Source organism: Vipera ursinii (assembly GCF_947247035.1).
Source record: "Vipera ursinii genome assembly, chromosome: 1".
In the NCBI taxonomy this organism is placed as follows: domain Eukaryota; kingdom Metazoa; phylum Chordata; class Lepidosauria; order Squamata; family Viperidae; genus Vipera; species Vipera ursinii.
The window spans coordinates 65,410,006-65,434,601 of record NC_139512.1 but is presented as its reverse complement, the minus strand read 5'-3'; the positions used below and the strand labels follow the sequence as shown (position 1 = coordinate 65,434,601).

The following is a 24,596-nucleotide window of genomic DNA, read 5'->3' as shown; positions in this document are numbered from 1 at the left end:
GAAGGGCGGGATATAAATGGGATTAAAAACAAAAAATATGAAATATTGTGTGATGAAAATGTGCATGGTAGATTTCACCCAGCTTTGAAGAATAAATGTATTTTATATAGCGTTATTTTGTGAGCCACTTCAAGTATATGGCAGGATTGCCCATTTAATTAATAAAATAAATGCAATATCTTTTCCTATTACTGTGCAGTCTCACTGATACATACAGCACCTGTAATAAAAACTAGACAACGGCTTTAGTTTTCTAAGTCAATACAATTTCTCAAATTTATTTTTAAGAATTACTTCTAATATATCTTTTTCACAGAAGGAGAGTATAGGGAATGTTCTCATTCCATCTGTAAACACTGAAATACAGATCTGGGAAACAAGGGGAGAGACACAAAAAGTGCATTTTACAAAATTATCAACTAAAATATATTTTACATGTATTACATTTCAATTTAAATTCTACGGACTGCATTTTCAGTTTCAAAAATATTTCCATATCTAATAGATTAAAAAAGCATGAAATATTTTCATTGAAGATAAGACATTTCAAATCATTTACATGCTGTCCGCGAACAGCATAAAACGACTACACAAATCTTTAAAACAATATTCTTGGCCTGAAGTAGATTCTGACAATTATCAGAAGCAGGGAAGGTTTTGGGGTTTCTGTTCTCCAGAAAAGGGGCTCCGACCCTATTTCAGAATTGGGTAGGTAACTATTTTTTTTATTATTTTGTTTCTTTTTAGACAACTCTTGCTTTCCTGCCTGGAGAAGCCAGGGAAAGGAGGGGGAGGAAGTAGCAACAGAAATCAGGACATTATGAAGTTGCTCTGTTTCTGAAGCTAAACTTCATCTTCTTTCATGAGGGCAGGAAGACCACCCTGAATCTGGGTCTCAAGTCACCATGCTGAGAATTCCAGCCACCACACCAGGAATTGTAAAAAAAAATATATCTTTTTTTTTTGGGGGGGGGGGAAAGAAGCTCTCTGGCACTAGAGTTTCTCTCCCATTTCTAGTTAAGAAAAAGAAAGAAAGAAAAAGAATCCCGAATCTGATTCTGCATAGATCAGATCTATGCAAATCATCACCTGATCTCTGCTATCCACCATGGTCGGACTTTTTCATGCACTCTCCAACCCATATCATCCAAGGACTGTCCCTTTTATCTCTGCCTTTCCCTCGACTTGGCAAATGGAAGAACAGGCCATGGCTGCAGAGCATATAATACTGTCCCCAATGCTTACCCATCCAACAGTTCCCTCTCCACGGTCGCTTTTTCCCCTGCACGAAGGAAAGTTGTACAGAATCTTCGGTTCCATATCTGTGCCGTCACAAGATACGCTTTGGAGCCCTAGTTAACAAAGAGCCCTTCTGTGTGCCCAAGCAGCCGTTTGGATAAAGGAAGCCACTACTACTCTTGACACTAGCAAGCTTGGAAAATTCACGCGCAGCCTTAGGGTGGAAGATTCCTCCTCCAAGCAGGAATATACCCATTCCTGCTGGAATTACAATCATCCCCTGATCTCTGCTATCCACCATGGTCAGACTTTTTCATAGTTCTCCCCCATCATCTCCCCTCTTTGGTATGTAGAGCACTGGTGGCCAAACTCTTTGCTTCCAGCCTGAGGGTCAGAAGACAGTGCTAACTCTACATGAAAAAAAATAACAATATTAAAGCCGTAGAATGCTTCAATAATAACTGAACACTTAATTAAATCTCCCTCACCCCTTACAAAAGGAAAAAAGAAAAAGAAAAAAGAAACTACATAGGTCCCTAATTTAGGTGAGCAACTCTGGCTGTCAGCAGGTACATGGACTGATACAGTGTTGATTCTCCTTTTGGATTAGTGCAATCTACAAATGGAATCCCAGCTGGGTGTTAACTGATTGGGTGGACTCTTCCTATGCTGTCCTTTGGTTTGCTTTAGAATTAACTGAAACAGTTTTGTGTTAAAGTTAAACTAAAGTATTCTAAGAGCTATACACGTAAGGCAAGAGGCAGAAATATCTGTGAGAATCAAGTAGCAGTTTCTCAAAATGCAAACCTCTCATTGGCCAGTTCCTTTTGGAAGCCAGAGTCTCGCCATCATGGGCATGTTCATATGTCAGTGTTAAGATATTCTGGGTTTGGGTGGGAGAGAGGAGAGGTAGACAGGCAAAAAGCAGACTCAGTTGGGTTACGATGCCTGTTTCAAAGACTGACACTCAAGCACTATGCACTAGGCTATCATTTCTTAACTCTGGCTTCTAGCCCTCCCAAGTTAAATGAGTGTGCAAATCCAGGTTTTATGAGGACTGTATAGGAGAGCAACGAAAATGGGATATGGAAAGGAAAAAATATAAATTACCTCTGCCCAAAAAAGGCAGGCCTCTCTAAGTTTGTGGAGAGAAGAGATCAGTGTTGTAGCAGCTGTTATTTATGTCTCACTCTGAGAACTTTTCAAGTGCCACATTATCACCCTCACCATTGCTGTGCCCAATAAGCATGATCTTTAAGGCTGGGCCTGTTTCCTGATATCCTGATTTTTTATGACATTTATTTGGAAATAGGTCCTATCGATGTCAATGTAAGTTAATGCTAAGCAATTGGCTTAGAGCTTCAACCTTAGAAGGATACACAGCTTTTCACAATCGTGTGAGGTGATCTATTACACCCTTTCAACTTTCTGCTTTGAAGCAACCAATTTGACTGGGCAATCACCCAATACAAAATACTTGAGTGTGGTCCTTCTCAAGTAGTATGTATGCAGAATATGAGAAGGATTTTCTCATATTAATGAGAAATTTTCTCATATTAATGGCTCCAAAACCAAGGTCTCATCTCCATTTTCAGTATTATACTAAACAAAAGGATGTATGTCCTTCTTTTTGGAAGGACATGGCATCAGGAACCTTTTTATAGTTCGACTCACTTCTACACTGAAGTTTTCCTTCAGTATTTTCTACTCATCCCCAACAAGATTGGCTCTAGATTCATTTTACTGGCTTTTATCCACTTTTATCCTCCCTTCCCCCCTCCCTCCAGTATATGAAGCTCATTGTACAGATATATAGATATAGATTTACAGAAGCAAGCACCTATATCTATATACAGACACACATTTCTTTATAGATATATATTTCCACTTATGCTTTTTATATGAAGTGCTGTGCTTTAACAGGAAATCTGCTCCCAGATGTATAGGACTGAGTGCTTCGGGGTTGTTATGCAGTGCCTGTGGGCAGCACTCCACCAAAGGAGGCCCCTACATGGACAAAGAGCTTAGCCTGCCTAATGGCCTGCTATCGTTGCTCACAAACCCCACAGTGGTGTTACTGTGGATTCTTCAAGATGCGTCCATGCCTGAAATCATAGACGTGACGGCAGAGAAAAACCAATTCTGGATCAGTGTCCTCTGGCACCTTGCGATGGGCAGGAGTGGAATACTCTTCAGAAGGAGGAACCATCACCGTTTTCTTGCCTGGAATCCCTTCCACGCGACGCTTTGCCAAGGCACAAAATCTGCAAGACAGCCAGGTAATGGATGTTAGTGCATTCTTGGTTACTCTGACATCAGTAGTTGGCCATAATTCATTCACTCAGGGATTTATCAAATTTTATTTTTATTTATTTATTTAGTTTTCTCCAATGAGAAGACCCTGTTTTCTACTCTAGCCATTATGGTTGCCTAGTGGCGAGCTGGAAGCTGTGCTGTCTCTCACACCTGCGTGCACAGAGCGAAAAATTCTCTCCCTGGCCCAAGCCAAAGACTGCTGAGTCCCAAGCAAGCTATATGATGAAAAAGGGAGCCACGAGTCTTTCACTTAGTAACACAGCTTCAAATCACTTGAAGCTTCAGCAATCTTTTCCTGTTTGCCCATCAACCAGCTGATTTGACAGGCTACTGGGAGCCATGGTGGGCCACCCAGAAGGCTTCCAAGGGCTATATATGGTTTACAAGCTATTGTACAATAGCAATAGCAACAGCAATAGCACTTAGACTTATATACTTCTCCATAGTGCTTTACAACACTCTCTGGGCAATTTACAATGATAGCATATTGCTCCAACAATCGGGGTCCTCATTTTATTGACCTTGGAAGGATGGAAGGCTGAGTCAACCTTGAGCCAGTCAGGACTGAACTCCTGGCAGTGGGCAGTCAGCCTGCAATCCTGCATTCTAACCATTGCACCACTACTGTGCCACAATCTTGCATTATGATAAAAGGCAAAGAAAACCAATCTCCCACAATAGATTATATTGCTCTTTTTCTTGTAGATTTGGAGCTGTACGTTCCAGATCTACAAAAGTTGGCTTAGGATGTATTGGCAAAACATTTGAGAAAATAAGTGGGGGGAAAAATAATAGCATAGTCCCATTGTTCCTTCCCATGCATCCTTACTCCAAGATCAAAAGCACAAACATGTTTATTAAGACATCTGGATTTGGTACATATTATTCATTCATTCATTTATCTCACAGTTCTTGCGCACTGTCAAATGACAATGGATGTTGCATAGCAAGTACATAATACAAAATATCAAAACTCATAAAAATACAGCAAAATCAATACCCATCCAGCTGAAAGGCCAAATAATTGGACTGAAGGGTCAACTGGGTTTCGATATGTTTTTGGCAATCTGATGCCTTCAATATATGCTGGATTACCAAACCTACAATCCTTGGTAAGGTTGGTGCAAAACATAGAGCAATACTTTTAGACATCTATGTGTGCATATGCTAGTTGGTACGTACAAAAATTGACTGGAAAAAAATGCCAAGGTGATCTCATTAGGACATCTGTGAAAATGCCACAATAGCTTGATCGTAACGTGTTAGTCCGTCTGTCTACTGGAACTATCTGTGATGCCTCACAAACCACAGAGAGAGAGAGAGAGAGAGAGAGAGAGAGAGAGAGAGAGAGAGAGAGGGGGGGGAGGGAGAGAGGGAGAGGGAGAGGGAGAGGGAGAGGGAGAGAGAGAGAGAGAGAGAGAGAGAGAGAGAGAGAGAGAGAGAAAACCCTTCCAATAACAAACAAACCGTCTTGTGGAACTCTCCTGATGGAGCAGAGACCCTAAAAGAAGCTTGGCAAGAGCGCCACCTACCTGCAGTACTCTGCAAAGGTCAGAACGTAGCACTTCTCCTCTATACAGGCCACACTGTTCTCGTCCTGGTGTCGGGAGGCAAAGATCTCATTCTGCAAGAAAGTGCACAAGGGGATCAGAACCCGGCATGGACATTTTTCCATTGCATGTTTTTATCTGTGGTGTGTTAAAAGTATATATCTTTATTTTTGCATGCTCTTTAGGTTACACCTTTAAGCCCAGTTCTGCCAAGAAGTAGGTCAATTGTATTAGGAGACCCAACATATGATGATTTAGACATTAATGCTTGCATTTTCAAGTCATATATATATATAAAGCAGAGTGTGGATTTTTCGTTCACTTTCTGGAGTGTAATCTTCTGAGCCCATCTACTAAGTGAAGCAAACTTTTCATTGCCCAGATGCACATTTTAATCAAATAATATATTTATTCTCTGAAGGCCCCAGGGATTGAGCTACTAGTGTGGGAACTAATGTTTTATTAACAGGGGTAGTTTAAAAGCAAAAAAGATATGTCAAGGTATATCAGTAGAAGGCAATATTAGTCTCTGTTTTTTAAATGAGATACTGCACTAAGTCTCCAGTTAGTTGACTTCTATGTTATAACACAGCAATAATGAACATAGTTGTTTGTTTAGTAAATGTATATCCTGCTTTTACTTCAGGTGGCATCTATAGCATTCCTTCTTCTAAATTTTCTTCTCACAACAACTGAGGTAAATTGGTCTGAGAAATAACAATTGGCCCAAATCTACCCAGTGAACTTTCATATCCAGGGTAGATTTGAATCCTGAACCTGGATCCCTCTAGTCCTATCCCAGCACTTTATAGCACATCAGGCTTTTTGAAGTTTAAGTGCATACATTTAGTGACTAATAATTTCCACCTCACCTAGGTTCCTTGGATGTAGGGAAAAGGAGGTGGATGCCTGTACTTATTCTCATTGATTTATGAGATACTTTACAACAACCTATCAATGCATTAAGTTATAAAATTATTATACCAGGTATTTCATCTGTGCATAAAAACCAGCACTTTAAACAGCATTTCTTTGAGGGAGCCAAAAAGAAATTTAATTGAAATTGATTACATATTAGTATTTATACTTTATATGGAATGTCAAATATCTAGCTAAAATGGAAGTCTGCCAGTTCAGAAATATGCATAGATATTTCACAGCCCTCAAATGCCTATTCATTTGCTTAAATACTAGTAATTTGACCAAAATAAGACTTTATTTTCAAGTAGCTCTTATGTTTTAATTTCTGGGAATCAACCTGACAATACTTCAAATTAATTATTGCCTTTGTTTTCTCACTCCCTGAAAGCTCAATTTTAGCCTAAAAGGCGATGGCACTCATATTTTCACTGGGTTAGTCTAGAAATTTTAGATCTGAGGGCATCAAAGGTGGTTGGATCATCCTGTCAGAAGGTCACTGTAGTTGGAAATACATTTAATATCAGGGATAGCTAGTTGGGGAGCAGGGAAGAGGTGAGAGCACATGTTTTTTGTTGCTACTGAAAAAAAGCAATTTTCCTACACCCGAAGTCTTAAAAAAAGGAAAAGAACATTTAGAAGTACCATAACCTCTGCATTTACTGTGCTATAAAACTCTAATCTGGAAAAGTAGCATTGTAACAATATACCGTAGGTCTTAGCAGAGGGGGGGGGGAATCCAGCCTTTAAAGATAACCTTGCAGTTTTAAAAGCAAACACTTCCATAGCTTTCAGTGTCTTAAAGTGAAGGCAAGCCAACTTTACAATAGGAGCAAGAACTATTCTGTAACAAATTCACAGAGATAAAAGGACACTTTCAGTGTAATTTAGGATTGTTTATAAAATTATGAATGTTTGGGGTGAGGTAATGGAAAGTCTTTAAATGCCTTGCCACTCAAATTACTTGTCAACCTATTCCAGAGAGCAGCTATGTTAGTTTGGTACAGCAGAAACACCCAAAGCAATAAATCTGTTGGTCCTTAATGTAGACTTTGCTACTTTTTCCAGCTTATGAAAAAGCAGAAATATTCCCATGTCTAGAAAGAAGTGGCCCAACTGTAAAATAAACATTAAGCATTTGTAAAATGATCCTCCTTTTCTTTGCAAATAAGTGGTTGAAGAAGGATTAGAAACATCAGAACCATACAGAACCATCAAGCAGCCTTTCTTGACTCGTTTTAATGTCCAGGACTTCCATTCCTGATCATCATGGCCAAACACTCACCTGATGCATGGTAGAATTACGGCCTCCCTGAGTGTGCTCTGGTCTATAGTACCATAGGAGGCTCATCATCAATTCCCCTAGAAAGGAATAAAGTGTTTTTTTTAAAAAAAATAATAATACTCCAACACACCAGCATGAAGTCAGAATATAAAGACAGTCTGCTTACCTCTAATACTGGTCATTAGTGCATTCAAATATATGGGCAATGCACCCATGCATAGCCAACACTAGAAGCTGGTGAGAGCTGCAGGGGATGTTTTTAATGGGAAATTCTCACCTAGGTTTCCTCAGACTGAAGAATAAAACAGGTAAAAATGTAGTCTACTTGAGCAAGGGTGGTGTGCGGGTTGTATAAGCAAACTATTATTCTCATAGTTCCTTGTGCAACACACATTTGAGTAAGTGAACTGAAGGGTAGGTCGTTGCCCACAATGAAGTTCCAATTCTGATATCGAGATAATAATGTTTAATGAAGGTCGCATGGTCCACAACGTCTTGCTGGTTTTATATGAAATTTAACAGCCCAAGCTCTTTGCGTGAGAAAAAGGTTCAAAATGTTTGCCCAGCCTCCCACCTCTACTGAGGGAATAGCTCTTGGAGCTGCAAGTAGGAAGGTGAGGGTTACATGCAGTTTTTGGATTTCTATGATGTAGAAAGCTACAATTAGGTTGTGTTCTCGCAAAACGCAGACAATGAGAGAATAAGAAAGGTTCCGGAATGGGACTTAGTGGACCATTGGTTAGCCAGGAGGCAAAGGCTGTAGAAGAAGAGTTGGTGGACCATGGGATGGCAAAGAGGCTTTGCAGAGTTATAACTGTCATCTATTTGGCAAATCATTTGCACCGACACTGAGAAACTCTTCCTAGGCAACTCACATCATAGAAGCAGTTGAGAGGAAGGGTGAAAGGAAGCAGCACAACCAGCATAATTGGCCAAAGTGTGAGTGATGTCCAGGAAGCAAAGGGATTGCTCCTCAGGCATGGACAGCAAAAGAAATTAGCTTGGAGAGAAAGACTGATGTGAGCTTTGTGATTTTTTTTTAAAATGAAATTGTTAAATCAGAAATAGAACTGATCCACACTCAAGGAACAGGGAGTGCAAGCTGAAGTAACTGATACAGCTTTAAAGTTAAGAAGCTATAGAACTGTTGTTTGAATTTTGCAATCAAACAGGAAAAAACAAGAGACAAATGATGAAGTGGTGATTTAACAGGGTAAGAGGCAATGAGATCATTGATAAAAGAAGAGACCAAGCAAGAAACGATCACTTCTATATGGTAGGCAAAATGGCTGCTAAATACATATTTATTTATTTATTTATTTTAATTCCATTTATATCCCGCCCTTCTCCGAAGACTCAGGGCGGCTTTACAAGCTTAGCAGTAGCCTTCATTCTATGTATATGCCTGCTTATTAGGGCTTTCACACACACCCCAAGCGGCATTATTACAAAGTCAGCTTAATTGCCCCCAACAATCTGTATAAAACATAAGGAAAGTTTTGCTGACCTCACCCCCAAAACATTAGAATTTAAATATACACTGTGATGAACGCTGAAATATTCCAATGGCAGAAATACAAGTAGAAAAAGTGTTTATTAGTTTGACACTGTTTGGTCAAGTTGCGTGACACAGTCCTTACTTTCAAACAGAACTGTAAAAAAACACACGCTCCTGTCTGAAGGGTTGTTGGGTCAGGCTGTTAATTCCCTTCCTTGTCATGTGTTGGGAGAATCATTTGTGGATTAAACACCAATATCCTAGATTAGTTGCAACATGAATGAGGGGCGAGTTCTGCATTTTCGTTGATTTGCAAAAACAGCTGGTACACCTGATTCCAAAACCACAGGACTGTACATACTCAAAGAATACCAAAAATTCTAGATCAGGGGTGTCAAACTCAATTTCATTGAGGGCCGCATCAGCATTGCGGTTGCCCTCAAGGGGGCGGGTGGGTGTGGCCTACTGGGTGGGTGTGGCTAGAGTGCGTATGGCCTACTGGGTGGGCATGCCCAGCTCTACATCATTTGCATCAAGGGTGCCTATGGGGGCCCGGGCAGGAGTGGGACAGATCTGAGGGTCTCTGGCAGAAGGAGGGTCTCTGGGCCAGGGCCAAGGCAGTGGGGGGCCGTTCCCTCACTGCTTCCAGGATGGCTTCGCGGGCCACATGAAACCACTTCGCGGGCCAGATCCGGCCCCCCGGGCCTTGTGTTTGACATGTCTGTTCTAGATGATTAACAGGTGGCACCCATATTCATTAATTTGGAAGCTTTCACAGTGGGTAATTCAGCTGTGAAGGGGATGTCAGTTGTGAATCTTCTGAGAAGATTCAACCCTACACGAGAATGAAGTGTAAGCTGCACATGGGTGACAGAGTCAGCTTTTCAGTTGATGACTGTGGGAGTTATAACTGAGAACAGTTGAATACAGAAAGCTTTGTGCACTGAATCCTGAAATAGAAACTGCCATAATCCACTAGTCGCGGCATTTATTGAGCCAGCTGGGAAAAACTCACAGCATTTTTCCAGAGTAGTCTGGCTAGTGTGAATCTAGAATTGCGCCTATGAAGGGAAATGATGCAGCAAAATGCAAATAAGGCATCTCAAAGAACTGAGAGATGGAGAAGATGAAGAGTTCTGTGGATCTGTTTTGAAAGATGGATTAAAAAAGAGCAGCAATTGTCTATGACAGATAGAGTTAGATAATGAGAAGACAGAGATAAGTAATCATGGTGCATCTTAGGAACTAAAGAAAAGAAGACCTATTGAAAGATATTGCCTGCGTTGTAACTTTTGTAATGTGAGAAGAGGCATGTTGTAATCCAATTAATACAATTTTAGTGAAGACAGGAGGTTTTGAAGAATCATCAGACAGATTTTTCTAATCACAAAGTGAAGCGTTTCAGTTTCTTAAATCCATCTCTTTTTACCATCTCTAAAGGAACCATTGAAGTAAAAGCTTTGAAGACTAGAATACACGTGGCTGACTTTACTGCAAACTTCTGGAAGGTCTCAAGAACCTTAACGTGAAGAATAAGGGTGAATGACAAACAAATCCTAAAGGAGATTGTGCTGCATACTCAGATTATAATAAGAACCCAGGAATCTGATGTAACAGCCTCCCCTTCAATACACTGGATTTAATAAGCCTGTGATTTGAGAAGCATCTTACAATAATAGAATTTGGTATCAAATGCTAAAAGAGAAGATAGTATTAAAATCCTTCAATTTCCTGCAGGTTCTCAAGGTACTTTGATTTTAAGAAAATAAATGCTATTGAGTCAGGAGAAGAATGAAAGAGTGAAATATGTGGTCTGATTAAGTGGAAGAAGTGTCAAAGTGATAATTTTCAGAATCTGACTGAACATATGCAGGCAAAGTTGGAAGGTATCAATGGTGGTGTCCAATGGAGCAGAGTGGTAGAATTCACACTGAAATTTGGTCTCTAAATGATGCCACTGGTTCTATTACATGGAAGGATAACAATGCCAGGAAGAAAAAATGGAGAAACGGGATTTATAGTAGTCTATATCAAAATCCTTCATCAGATGAGTATATTAGGAAGAGTTGCGTTCCTGGGAAATCTTAGTGAGATCAGGATGACCAGGACTGAAAAGAACACGATTTCTTGGCAACTTGCCTGGACTATTGAATCTCTCTGTTATTCAGGTTCTAACAAAGCTGGAGGCAAGGAGAGGGCTATGGCAAATGAATCCTCTCAAGTGATGCAGTTGAATGAGGCCCAAGAGGACACATAATCATATAGACCAGGGGTAGGCAACCTTGGCTCTTTTATGACTCGTGGACTTCAACTTCCAGAATTCCTGGCTCAGGAATTCCTGGCTCAGGAATTCTGGGAGTTGTTTTTTTATTCCATTTATATCCCGCCCTTCTCCGAAGACTCAGGGCGGCTTACAAGCTTAGCAGTAGCCTTCATTCTATGTATATGCCTGCTTATTAGGGCTTTCATACACACACCCCAAGCGGCATTATTACAAAGTCAGCTTAATTGCCCCCAACAATCTGGGTCCTCATTTTACCTACCTCGGAAGGATGGAAGGCTGAGTCAACCTTGAGCCTGGTGGGATGCGAACCTGCACTAATTGCAGGTAGCTGGTGTTACTTAAGGAGGCATTAGCCCACTGCTCCACCAAGTTGAAGTCCACGAGTCATAAAAGAGCCAAGGTTGCCTACCTCTGATATAGACCATCAGTATCAAAGAGCAATTTTGTGCTGAAGACTTTTTTTAACCAGGAAAATCATTGGACAAATGACTGGAATGAGAAATTCAGTAACTTGCTTGAAACAGTAAAAAATGTATGAGATCAGCACACAGGTTGAGTCTGAACCTGTATAAGCGGTTGGCACTGAAGATCACATTGGAGCTATTGATTCTGAAGTGACTGGCATAGTTTCCAATGTTATTATCTCTGAAGCCCAAACAGATATGAGAATGACCTTCGCATGTAAACAGAGCCCGACACTTGAGCAAATGGTGTTTTTCAAGCTTATTTAACAATCAAGACAGATTTCTATGACATGAACCTATCTTAGTCTTAGCAGACCAAAAAAAAATGATTGTTGGTAGGGAACAATTTGCTAGCATAGTTTTTGAAGTGTGACTTTGCTCCACATCTGCAGAGGACTCCTTCAAAGCTTTGCCTCAGTGAAAGATGCAGGGAAGCAAGCAAAAATAATAAAACAACCTCTGAATCATTAAGCACATTTTTGAGAAGGGAAGAATCCAGATGATGCTGTAGCATCAAGAAGCAATGGAGAACATTCTCAGATGTGGACTGGATGTCAAGTTTCCAAAGAAACCATCTGCAGTTCTAGAAATTTCCACCACCGACTCTCTGAAGACTCATTACCCATATGTGTGATGCACATAGAAGAGAGATCATGCCACCTCAATCCATAGAAATGTCAGCCTGCTTTGCAACTGAAAGAGATGTTAATGTGAAGTGAGTGGCCCATGCCAACCTTCTAATTTTCTTTTTGCCCCTAGCTTTACTAGGCATGTTTGCATTTTTAAAATATGTGAACCAATTCAAATTCAGCAACACAAACTGCATGTTAACAGTATACTACTCCCTTCCCCCATATCCTTAGTTATGGAGACATGTCAAGGTTGACTCAGCCTTCCATCCTTCCGAGGTAGGTAAAATGAGGACCCAGATTGTTGGGGGCAATAAGCTGACTTTGTAATAATGCCGCTTGGGGGTGTGTGTGAAAGCCCTAACAAGCAGGCATATACATAGAACGAAGGCTACTGCTAAGCTTGTAAGCCGCCCTGAGTCTTCGGAGAAGGGCGGGATATAAATGTAATAAAAATAAAAATAAAATAAATAAAATAAAATAAATGTCCTTTATAGTCTAACTGGCTTCAGTGAAAGCATTTTAAAAATGGCCTATCTACTCTCATCAATAATACAATTCATGGAGATCCCTAACTACTAAACCAATGGTGAAGGAACAACCTATGTCCCCAAAATATTTTTATTTCTTATTTCCAATTCTCTGGCAGCATGGCCTTTATTTAGTACGACCGTATGACAATCAAATAAACAGAAATCAAGTTATCTTCCATTTCTCAGATGACCATAGACAATGTTAGCCTAATTAGATATTCAAGACATTCTGGCTGTGGAAATTTGTGGGAGTTGCTGTTTCTGATGTTAACTTGGTAAAATCAGTGCAATGGTTTCCAGGGTGTATATGGCCAATTATCAGAACCAATATCTAAAGATTCTTAGGAAATAAATTAAGCTGAAAAGCTTCAAAAAGATTCCACTTTGGGATATTTGGGGGGGAGGAGGATGGTGACATATGGGTGACTACTGACCAATTAAATCTAATTACCTGCTGCAAGAGACATAGGCACTTTTGCCCATACAAAATCTAATTCAGGGGCAGTGGCTGATTACTCTTGCCTTCCTTTCAGAGCAGAAGCCTCCTAATGCCTTTAATTTTAGTAGTAAGGCACCTTCTTGCCAACTGAAAAAAAAGAGCTGCACTGATTTTGCCAAGCTGACATCAGAAACAGCAGCTCCCACAAAATATTTCCACAGCCGGAATGTCTTGAAACTCTAATTAGGCTAACATTCTCCACAGTCTGTCATCTGGGAAACGGAAGATAACTTGATTTCTCTTTGCTTGATTGCCCTTACAGTAGTACTAAACAAAGCCATGCTGCCATAGAAATGGAAATAAGAAATAAAAATAATTTGGGGATATAGGCTGTTTCCTTCCCATTGGGCTAATGATTAGGGATCACCATCAATTGTATTGTCCCAATTCAAAAGGCAACTGGACTTCGTCTTTTTCTTGAAGACATTTCGCTTCTCATCCAACAAGCTTCTTCAGTTCAGTTCAGTTCTTGGATGAGAAGCGAAACGTCTTCAAGGAAAAAACAAACTCCAGTTGCCTTTTGAAAAAACACCTTGGGACAATCATGACCTGGATAACTGAGAATGTCTAGAGACAACAATTGTATTATTAAAGGGATGATGCAAATGAAAGAAAGCTCCACAGGTTGCCAACTGGACTTCCAGGTTAAACTTCCTACCTTGTATCTTCCTGACCTGACCCAAGCTTACAAATATTACCATCATGGATACAAAAGGAATCATTTATATGCCTTTTACATTCTAGGCATTTCTGTCACACTGGGCCTTTGGGAGACACAGGGAACGAAATGCAGGATGGTCAGACACCCCCCGTGCCCACTCCCAACTCCAGAAATCTTTTGTAAACAAATACATCATTACACAGCTAATATCCATCATATAATTGGCCATCTCACCTTGATAGCCTGTACAAGAGAGAGCCCATTTTTGTGCTCAATACCTGTTTTGGGGTCTTCCCATAGGGCAGATATCTTAGCCACATAAGGCATCGATTTCTTCCGTGGCCCCGATTTCAGAAGGACTGTATCCCGAACCCGAATGATTTCTCCATCTCTTTCCACGGCCTGGTAGCTCTTACGAACAGCTGGTTCTGGCTCATTCTACAAATATTGACAAGAGAGAGCGCCAAGAAAAGGAGTGAGTCTGCAAAAACAATACTAAGAAACAGACACCAGCATCCTCCACTAATCCACCTACGCCAAGTAGACAGCTTCCTGCCAAAAAAAGGGTGTCTTTATTGCTAAAGAGCCCGTGGAGAAGACGGATCATACAAAACAGCAGGGCTGCTTCTCTCTTCTCAGCGGGCTAATTTCAGAAGCAAAACATGGTCCTCAAATGAAAGGTAATGATTACTAAAGCTGGGAAGAAGAAATATTCAAGTCACTTTACTTAGTTTAGATTCATTTTAAGGATAAAGGCCGGACAAAAGGGGAGATTCTTCATGCTTGGCTCTGTGGGAGGCTGCAGGGCTAATACCCCCCCATTAATGCATTTTAACCTGTCTGGTGTAGAAATCATTATTGTGTGTCCACTGATATTGAATTGCTCCTAGCTGCAGAGTTAAATGATTGAAGGACCATGCCCACTACACTTTTAAATCCTTATTTGCAGGTTCCCAAGAAGTGCATTGAAACATTTGTTTTGCCATGTGAGAATTGTTGCCAGATATTTGTCCTGCTAGAGTCAGTATGGTGTAGTGGTTAAGGTACGAGGCTAGAAACGGGGAGATGGTGAGTTCTAGTTCCACCTTGGGCACCAAGCCAGCCTGGTGACCCTGGGCGAGTCACCTTCTCTCAGCCTTAGGAAGCAAGCTAAAATACTTCTGAAAAACCTTGCCAAAAAATGCAGGGACTGGTCCAGGCAGTCTCCAAGAATTGAACAGGACTGAACAGAAGGAGAAGTATAAATAATTGGTCCGCTGTATATACTATTACCAAACATCTATGTTTGGACATATGTGGATATTCCCACATAATGATTTTTTTTATGCTATTGTATTTCTTTGGTCACACACAGAGTAAAGATCTATACAAAATGTGTGTTATACTTAGAAGTTTCAAAATGGAAAAGTTGATACCAACTCTAGCTACATAGTGTGTACTTAAATGCACACTTTTACATAGATTTATCCATAGATAACAGTTCTCCCTCTCTCGCTGCTATTGTACATTTCTAATATGTTCCATGTGTTAGCAGAAAAAGTATGCTACACCATATTTCCTGTGCTTTTAGAATTCCTCTGAAAATAGGTTTTTAGAATGTTTACAATGGTGTGGTCACAAAATAAAATGGAATTGCCAAAAGAAATCTGTGAGAAATAAGTTACCAATCCTGGTATTCAAAGTAATGAGATCTGCAGTAAAAATGATGCTCAAAGGAAGAATCAAATTCTGGGAGAGGTTTATTCTCAAACTGGAGAAAATAACCCTGTGAAAACTTTTGTCTTAAGATTTATGTCAATGACACTTCCTCAAAATCAATCCCGCACAGTTTCCAGACAGGCACTGGTATGAAATACTGATGTGAGATGCACTCCCCAACACTTCCACTGACGTTCCAGCGACCAATGCCATTTCTGTCCCATGATCAAGTATGAATCCTGATGGAAAAATTTCATCTAGGAATCTCTTGTTGCTAATTTCCCACCACATGTTTGAAGAAGGAAAGAGATTAGAAACTAGGCAAGAATTCTCCTAATGGGAGACAGTAGAGTAGAGTAGTTTTATTGTCACTTTAAATGTACGCTAATCGGCATACATTAAATTGAAATTTCATTGCATACAGCTCTCAAAGGGTCACCACTACCACCCTTTTTAAAGGCAGGTGGCATTATGCCTGCCCCAAGATGATCTCTAGGAGTTAGTTACTTACATCTTCCCATGCCACCAAAAAAAGCCGGAAAGGACATGCAGGAGGCAGATTTAGTATTAGAGAGGATTCAATCTACTTCCCTGGGTGCCACAAGATCAAATGTATTCTAAGTAGCAACACCAAGCAATGCCTCACCCTCTGAAATGGACTCTCCCCATCCAGCATCCACACTAGAGCCGGCAGAGGTTACTTTATCTACAAGGAAACTCTCTAATTTAGGCAGTGTGTCTGCAGGGAGTTTGTTCTACCCATCCTTTCCTTAAAGAGTTTTGGTCTCCCTGAACATAGTTGCTAGACAGAATCAATGGACACAATAACTGCAGAGAAGAAACTTGCTGTTTGCATCACCACAGAGGGTTCTCAAAACATGAGCTCTTACCAAAGTTTGGTTATGGTTTCTGGTTTTTGGCCACAAACATTTTTTCCAGTCACTTCATTTCCCTCAACTCTTCAGAAAACCAAGAAACTGCCTGGAACAGTGACTGGAGAATAGGAATAGGAATAGGAATGGAATAGAATAGAATAACAGAGTTGGAAGGGACCTTGGAGGTCTTCTAGTCCAACCCTCTGCTTAGGCAGGAAACCCTACACCATTTCAGGCAAATGGCTGTCCAGTCTCTTCTTATAAACTTCCAGTGTTAAAGCATTCACCACTTCTGGAGGCAGGTTGTTCCACTGATTAATTGTTCTAACTGTCAGGAAGTTTCTCCTTAGTTCTAAGTTGTTTCTCTCTTTGGATAGTTTCCATCCATTGTTTCTTGTCCTGCCTTCAGGTGCTTTGGAGAACTGCTTGTCTCCCTCTTCTTTGTGGCAACCCCTGAGATATTGGAACACTGCTATCATGGTCACCCCACGCTCTTCTCTTCATTAAACTAGACATACCCAATTCCAGCAACCGTTCCTTATATGTTTTAGCCTCCAGTACTCTAATCATCTTTGTTGCTCTTCTCTGCACTCTTCCTAGAGTGTCAACATCTTTTTTACATTGTAGTGACCAAAACAAGCTTCATGGGAGTAGCCTCATTTATTATTACTGACAGAAGTTGGATACCGAGGCATATCTACAGGAATATAATTTGTAAAACGTGGCCATGAGTGCCAAATGCAAATATAAATGAGAGAATCTGAACTGAAAAAAAATGCAAGGGCTGAATTTCAGAAGAAAGAAGCATAAATAGAAAGTGCGTTGAATACAAAGTAGTCTTCCACCTACATCCAAACCAACAAATGGACCTCGAAGTTCTGTCTTTCCCAGCACCATTGTGGTCATGTGATTAAGATTTGGTCACTTGGCAACCAATCTGCACTCACAATCAGTTGCAGTGCCTCATGATCCTGTGTTTACCTTCCTTGCTGCCTCTCAAGAAGGGCAATGTGGATGGGTAGCAGGAAAGTTTGCTAGTCGCTGGAACGTATCTCCCCCACCCATGCACCCTTCCCCCTGCCCCACAACATTGACATTTGTTTATTTGTCGCCCATCTTGTATCAACACATCTCTGGATGTCTTACAATATTAAAACATTAAAATCCTGACAGATAAATATTTCTGAAACAATAAAAATGGAAATCGCAATCAAAATAAAATTAAAAGATGGGGAGGAAGGGAACAGGATTGCCTCTTAATCTATTAACCACCAGGTTAATAGATTAACGAGGTCTTCAGGCTCTTGCAGAAGGTCAGAAGGGTGAGAACTGATTTCACCTCAGGAGTTAAGATGTGCCAAAGGACAGGAGCCACCACAGAGGAGACCCTTTTTCTGGACCCTGCTAGCTGGAATTCCTTGACTAATGGGGTCCGTAAGTTGCCTCCTCTGCCAGCACAGGTGTGGAGACCAGTCCCAGAGGGGTGTAATGTTTATGCTGACCATAACTGCCTAATGACCATGGGAATTGGTTAATGATTGCAATCAGGACTGCAGGGATTGCGGTTGCTAAACAATGCGGTCACATTTTACAATTGCATTGCTTAACAATGGAAATTTCACTCCCAACTGCTCTCTTTAAGTCAAGGAATACCTCTAAGTGACTTTATAGAACACGTTGTTCTAAAGAGCAGGGGTCCACAACCCCCGGTCCATGGACTGGCACTGGGCTGAGGCATACCATAAACTAGGTCGCACAAACAAGCAAAGCCCCATCCACTGGACGCAGGCAGCACATGAAACCACGCTCCTTCCGCTCTGTGGAAAAATCTCTCTCCACGGAACCGGTACCTGGTGCTCAAAAGGTTTATAATAAATATAAATAATCTATAAATTTCCAGTTTAACTTAAGTTTTTTTAAAAAAATCTACCATATTTCTGATTTTTTTTTAAAAAAAAGGTCATTTAAATATCTTCTAGGGAAGTTCTTCCAATATATTTCTCAGAGAAAGTATACTGCAAAAATAATCAGAGCAAGAATCTCAATTCAAAGGCAAGCTACGACTAGCCTCTTTTGCCTTGCTATCTTTGCTGAGAAACTGCTACAAGGCATTCTGCTCCTGTCCCAAATAGCTAAGATTTGGATTGCAATGATTGCAGTAAAGGCAAGATTTTTTTTCTTCCTACACCGAAAGGTAATAAAACATTCTGTCACAAACAATCCTGATGCAACTTAAGTTGTTTTGCTTCTTTACTGTACGCTGCTTCATTTTTTTAAAAAAATATTCATTCTTAGCTCTGCCTGCTAACCAGAAAAGTTATTTGCAGAATGCTTACCACAACGTAGACAGCCTTCTCAGATGCCGCTCCAATGGGTATCCAACCGTTTGTGGCTCTCCTCCGGTTGATGCGTTGCTGCTTTGGATGCAGGTGACTTCCGACCGTTTTGCTGTCGGATACGTGCAAGCAGCTAGTGGTGTTCCGGAGGCCAGATTTAGAGCCGCTGGGTGGTTTGGAGCTCTGCGGGCATTCACGGGCCATAGTCTGGGGCTCGGAGTTTGGCGTCTGTAGGTGAGGAACAGGTTCTGCAGCTGGTGGCACACTGGGTACCGGACATCCTGAGAGAGGATGGGCAGGTGAAACGGGATGTCCTGCCACTGGGATTGTGAGGCTCAGCTGGTCCAGGGACTTGCAGCTATCTACAAGACAAGCAAGAGGTAAACAACTAGTACAAGGTTTTGCTTTTCAGATCAAGATTTAACCTTTCACCATTTCTGGAATAATTCCCAAGAGGAAGATTGAAAAGGCACCATTTAATAACAACCATATTATAGCCAGAACTCAAGTCTCACATTTGAGAATTACTAGGACAGACAGCAAAGTGATCTACCGGCCATATGAATATGTGGTATTTTTGTCAGTCTGCTTCCATCATAATTAACTTAGCATTCTTAGTATACAAAATGTATGACATCTATATCTATACTAAATTATCAAATCTTATTTTCAGTCTTGAGAATCAAGGCATCATTTTCCTTGAATATCTCCGCCACAAAATAAAAACCTGCAGTTCTAGTGCTACACCTGATCGATAGGAAAAAGAAAAAAATGCAGAAGCTGTTTCATTTAAACTTCCTATGTATTACATGAATCAAAATGATCTGGTGCTCACCTTTTTAATACCTATATAATTTCTACCCATGTTTCATGAGTCCCTGAGGGAGTTTTTAGCGCAAAGTTTGGAATTAGGAGCAAATAAATTTGTTTGAAAACATCTTCAGATTTTCAATCATTCATAAAATCCATATGTTTTTGATATACAAGTCACTAGAGATGTGTAAAAAGTTCTGTACTCAAATTATTTTGAAATACTTGCTCTTAAATTCCAAGCATCAAAGCAAGGTGTTTCAAAACACCTCCAAAAGGGTTAAAATACCTTGTTTCAAAAGCAAAATCAATGATTTTTGACTTGAAAGAACTGTTTTGAATTCAAAATGGAATGTTTCAAGTGGAAATATTTTACACACCACTATAAACCATGCCACCCATTCCTGCCATACTAGCAAAATGGATGGACCACATTTCTGTTTAATCAACAGTGGGATAAGTCTTTAATTTTTTCTCCTGACAATATGCATGAATGCAAGAATAATTATCAAATAGTTTCAATATCTCAAGAAAAATTAGAACAGGGGAATGAAGGAACTGGGAATCAAAGCACTTCAATACAGCTGTGCAGAAATCAGGATTTAAATGGGGAAAAGGTGAATGGCTTATTTTACCTGCTTATAATAACAAAACCTCTTTTCCTGGGCTCATGCAACTCAGGAAGAGACAAATTATCTTAAGGAAATGCCAACGGGTGAGACGTGCATCTCCAGTAGAACAATTAACTAGTGGAACAACCTGCCTCCAGAAGTTGTGACTACTCCAACACTGGAAGTTTTTAAGAAGAGACTGGACAGCCATTTGTCTGAAATGGTATAGGGCAGGGGTCGGCAACCTTGGCTCTTTTATGACTCGCGGACTTCAACTCCCAGAATTCCTGAGCCAGCTATGCTATCCTGCCTGAGCAGGAGGTTGGACTAGAAGACCTCCAAGGTCCCTTACAACTCTGTTATTCCATTCCATTCCATTCCATTCCATTCCATTCCATGTGTGTTCCAGGTCACTTTTTTCTTTCAAATCTAGATCACTGCACAGCTCTATGTGTAAGTAGTTGTTGATGCAGTGCTAATGAAGGATATCTTTACATAAACATTTAAAGTAAAACATGCTTGGCATTGGTCATGATTTTCAGGAACACAGAACAAGCGGCCTGAAGTCTGCAAACTTCATCAAGTACGTTTAGAAAAAGAGCCATGCATTTTAATGTAAAGATTCTGAATGGCAAGAATCAGTACAGATAGAAAGTGGCTTACGCCTGACCAATTGAAGCATCCTTCACCCTGAAGAGTGAAACATTTTCGCATGAGCAGAGGTATTACTACCCATAAAAATCAATAATGCCTCATGTAACCTCAGAAAGCAAGGAAGTTCACTGACATGCAAGCTGTGACAAAACCAAGTCTCTGCTGAAATACAGGCAACTATTTTTTAAAAAAAAAGAATATTGCCATTGATTTTGATCTAAAGAACATAGCATGACTGAGATGTTTTATTGAGAGGAAAAGCCATGAAGCTATATTACTCTATCCATATGGGGAGCAGCATTAAATAATAATAATAATAATAATAATAATAATAATAATAATAATAATAATAATAATACTAATAATACTAATAATACTAATACTACTACTACTACTACTACTACTACTAATAATAATAATAATAATAATAATAATAATAATAATAATACTGCTAGCACAATTGCACAATTAAGGACAGCTAATAAATATGACAAAAACAATTAAGATCATCCTGGACTTCTGAACTCCCTGGACTGAGCAGGTCCTCCCTTGTTATGTTAAAAACTGCAATTCTCAAAGCATACATAATCTCCAACAGGGAATGGCCTAGAGAGAACTGAGAGATACTATTTCTTTCTGAAAAGGGATGTTTCATGTATCTCAAATAAGGATGAAGGGAAAATAGATTCAGTCTATATTTTTTAGATGAACCTACCCAATTTGCACTTCTCAAAACTTTTAAGTGAATTTGAATTTGTCTGCAGAGCAAACCTCACTGTGAAAAAAACCAAACCAAACCAGAATAACAAAATAACAGAGTTAGAAGGAGATCTTTCCAGTCCAACTTCCTGCTCAAGCAGGGAAACCCTAAACGCTTGTAAAAAGTAGGAGATGATACAGGTAGCCCTGCTATTATGGCCACCGTTGAGCCCAACAACAATTTTCCCAGCTACTATTTTATTTCATTTCATTTTACTTCTTTCATTTCATGTTACTATTTACTTTACTTTAACTTTATTTTATGCTGTCCATCTTTCCTACAAGGCAACTCTTTACTAATCACAGAAAGCTTGGAGGCAGAGCCCAAATCGCTCAACTACCACTTGAACCTTTTGTATTCAAAGAATGACACAATTCTTCATTTAGCAAGTTCATCTTTTTTCTAAGGAAAGCACTCACTGATTAGGCTGCAAACATGCTTCCGCATTATTCAGAACATGAAACACGATCTCAGATCTGAATACTTAGCTTTAGCCAACTCTGAAACTCAGAGAAGCACGGCTTAATCTGTGGAGCTAACACTCTTTTAATTTTACCAATGAATTATATAGCCATTAACTCTTCAGTGCAAGACAGGATTTGGGGAAATCCATAATTCCTCAGGTTAAAAAAAAAGGTGTTTAGTCACACAGTCTTTATCCATGTGCTTCTTTTTGAATGGCAGTATCCTTTTTGCAAAATGAGGAAGTCATAATACCCATTTTTCTCACGGTCCTAGTTTAAATATTGTTTGATCTACCTAAAATCCTCCAGCAGTTTTAATTGAATTAGTTATCCCTTCCCGCAATCTTAAAATTACCCTCACAGCACGGTTGCACACTGCCAGAAAATGATGTCCATAGAGGCACCTGACATTTTGAGGAGAAGAAATTATACCTCTTTTATCAACTAATTGTCTAAATAACCATTATTAGAATTCTATAGTCCTGTAGCTTTTATACTAGAGATACCGGTATGGAATTTTCAAACACAGCAAATAAGAGAAGTGTTTTAAATAGTTTGAATTAGAATTCTATACACAAGCAACAAAAGAAGTCAAATACACTTCACTGGAACCCACTTACGCAAACACCAGAAGGGTTCTTTTTGAATCAGATTACATATTAAATTAATTACATATTAACAGAGTGAGCACCTCTTACTAGTCCCAGCTTCTGCCAACCTAGCAGTTCGAAAGCACGTAAAAATGAAAGTAGAAAAATAGGGACCACTATGGTGGGAAGGTAACAGCATTCCGTGCGCCTTTGGCGTCTAGTCATGCCGGCCACATGACCACAGAGACGTCTTCTGACAAGCGCTGGCTCTTCGGCTTTGAAACGGAGATGAGCACCAGCCCCTAGAGTTGGAAACGACTAGCACGCATGTGCGGGGGAACCTTTACCTTTACCACATATTAAATTGGCTCTACAGAAGCCAGTCTATTGTTCACTATGGCACAGTAGGCTCTTCTCTAACTCCTTCCTAAGCCCTTCTACTTAAATGTCTTTACTCTGCAAATGGGTAGCATCTTTTCAGACACTTTTGAGCTGAGGCACGGTTGAATTTAACTTTAAAATTAGTTAAATGCATAAGTACAATTACTCAGCATGCATTTGTTAACTCTCTCCCCTTAAAACCTACAATTTGGCAATAGCTTTTGAATGGACTATATAGGAATTTTCATAGTTTATTCCGAGACTGATAAAGATTTAGAAAATGTTTTTTCTGTTATCAGCGAGAAGATCTGCCTCCCCCATGAGATCACAGGAAGGCTGTACACAATAAACTAAAAAAGGTCACTAGCCTAATAAATTGAGGATAATTAGATTCTAAATGGGAAACAGTTCAATTGCTGAAATGTAATTCTATCCCTTTCACCTCAGTAATTTTTGGTAAAGAGTCCTCTAGGACAGGGCCCCCCAACCCCTGGTCCTCCACCAGCGTGCAGCAGGTAGTCAGTACACACCTGCCATCAGTGAAAGTGATTCTGAAGACTCCATATAAAGTTCAGCTGTTCTAATAGGATTTTTCTGTTATTTACTCAGTTGCCTCTTACCGCAAACAGTCGTGCTTAGCAAAGAGCTTACAAAGCATCAAAGACTGGAAGCTATCAGTCAGGAAAGGGTACAAAACAATTTCCAAGGTATTGGATACACCATGGAACACAGAGAAGACAGTCATCAACAAGCAGAGAAAATATAGCACAGTAGTAACAGTACTACTGGTAAGAGCTGGATATCCCTCCAAAATTGATGAAAAAGCATGAAGAAAATTGGTCCGATAGGCTGCCAAAACGACTACAGAAACACTGAAGGACAGCTGCATGGATTTCTAGCAAGTACTGGTTGTGGACTATATGTGACAACAATTTCCTGTATTCTTCATATGTCTGGACCGTGGGGCAGAGTGGCAGGATGGAAGCCCTTTCTTACAAAGAAAAACATCCAAGCCTGGCTACATTTTGCAAAAACGGACATCAAATCTAACGAGATACGAGGGAAAACGTGTTATGCTCTGATGAGACTAAGGTGAAGCCTGGTTTGGCGGTGCATTTCTTCAGCGGAAACTAGACTTTTGTCAAGGTGGAGGAAATTATGAACAACTCCAAATATCAGTCAATTTTTGGAACAAAATTTTTCTAAACTGAAGACGATGAAGAGGAATTTCATCTTTTAACAGAACAACAACCCAAAGCATACCTCCAAATCAACAAGAATGGTTTCATCAGAAGATCAAAGTTTTGGAATGGACCAGCCAGATGCCTGGACCTTAATCAGTGGGGTGACCTGAAGGGAGCTGTGCACAGGAGACGTCCTCACAACCTGACAGATCTGGAGCGTTTTTGCAAGGAAGAGTGGGCAAAGATTCCCAAGACAAAGATGTGCCATGTTGAGAGGCTCCAATCTCAAAAGACTGAACGCTGTTATAAAATCAAAAAGTGCTTCAATAAAGTATTACTTTAAGGGTGTGCACACTT

At 40.1% G+C, this 24,596-nt stretch overlaps 1 protein-coding gene across 1 annotated transcript in view; it reads right to left on the bottom strand.

Moving 5' to 3' along the window:
* Positions 1-250: 250 nt before the first annotated feature.
* BAHD1 (bromo adjacent homology domain containing 1) overlaps positions 251-24,596 on the bottom strand; it is a 71,225-nt gene continuing 46,879 nt past the window's right edge. The window contains exons 3-7 of the mRNA XM_083374849.1: positions 18,786-19,147; positions 14,155-14,314; positions 7,309-7,385; positions 5,088-5,179; positions 251-3,503 (exon numbers count right to left, since the gene is read on the bottom strand). Of these exons, the coding sequence (XP_083230975.1) occupies positions 3,314-3,503; positions 5,088-5,179; positions 7,309-7,385; positions 14,155-14,314; positions 18,786-19,147 (881 nt within the window). The 3' untranslated portion in view covers positions 251-3,313. The remainder of the gene's footprint in view (positions 3,504-5,087; positions 5,180-7,308; positions 7,386-14,154; positions 14,315-18,785; positions 19,148-24,596) is intronic.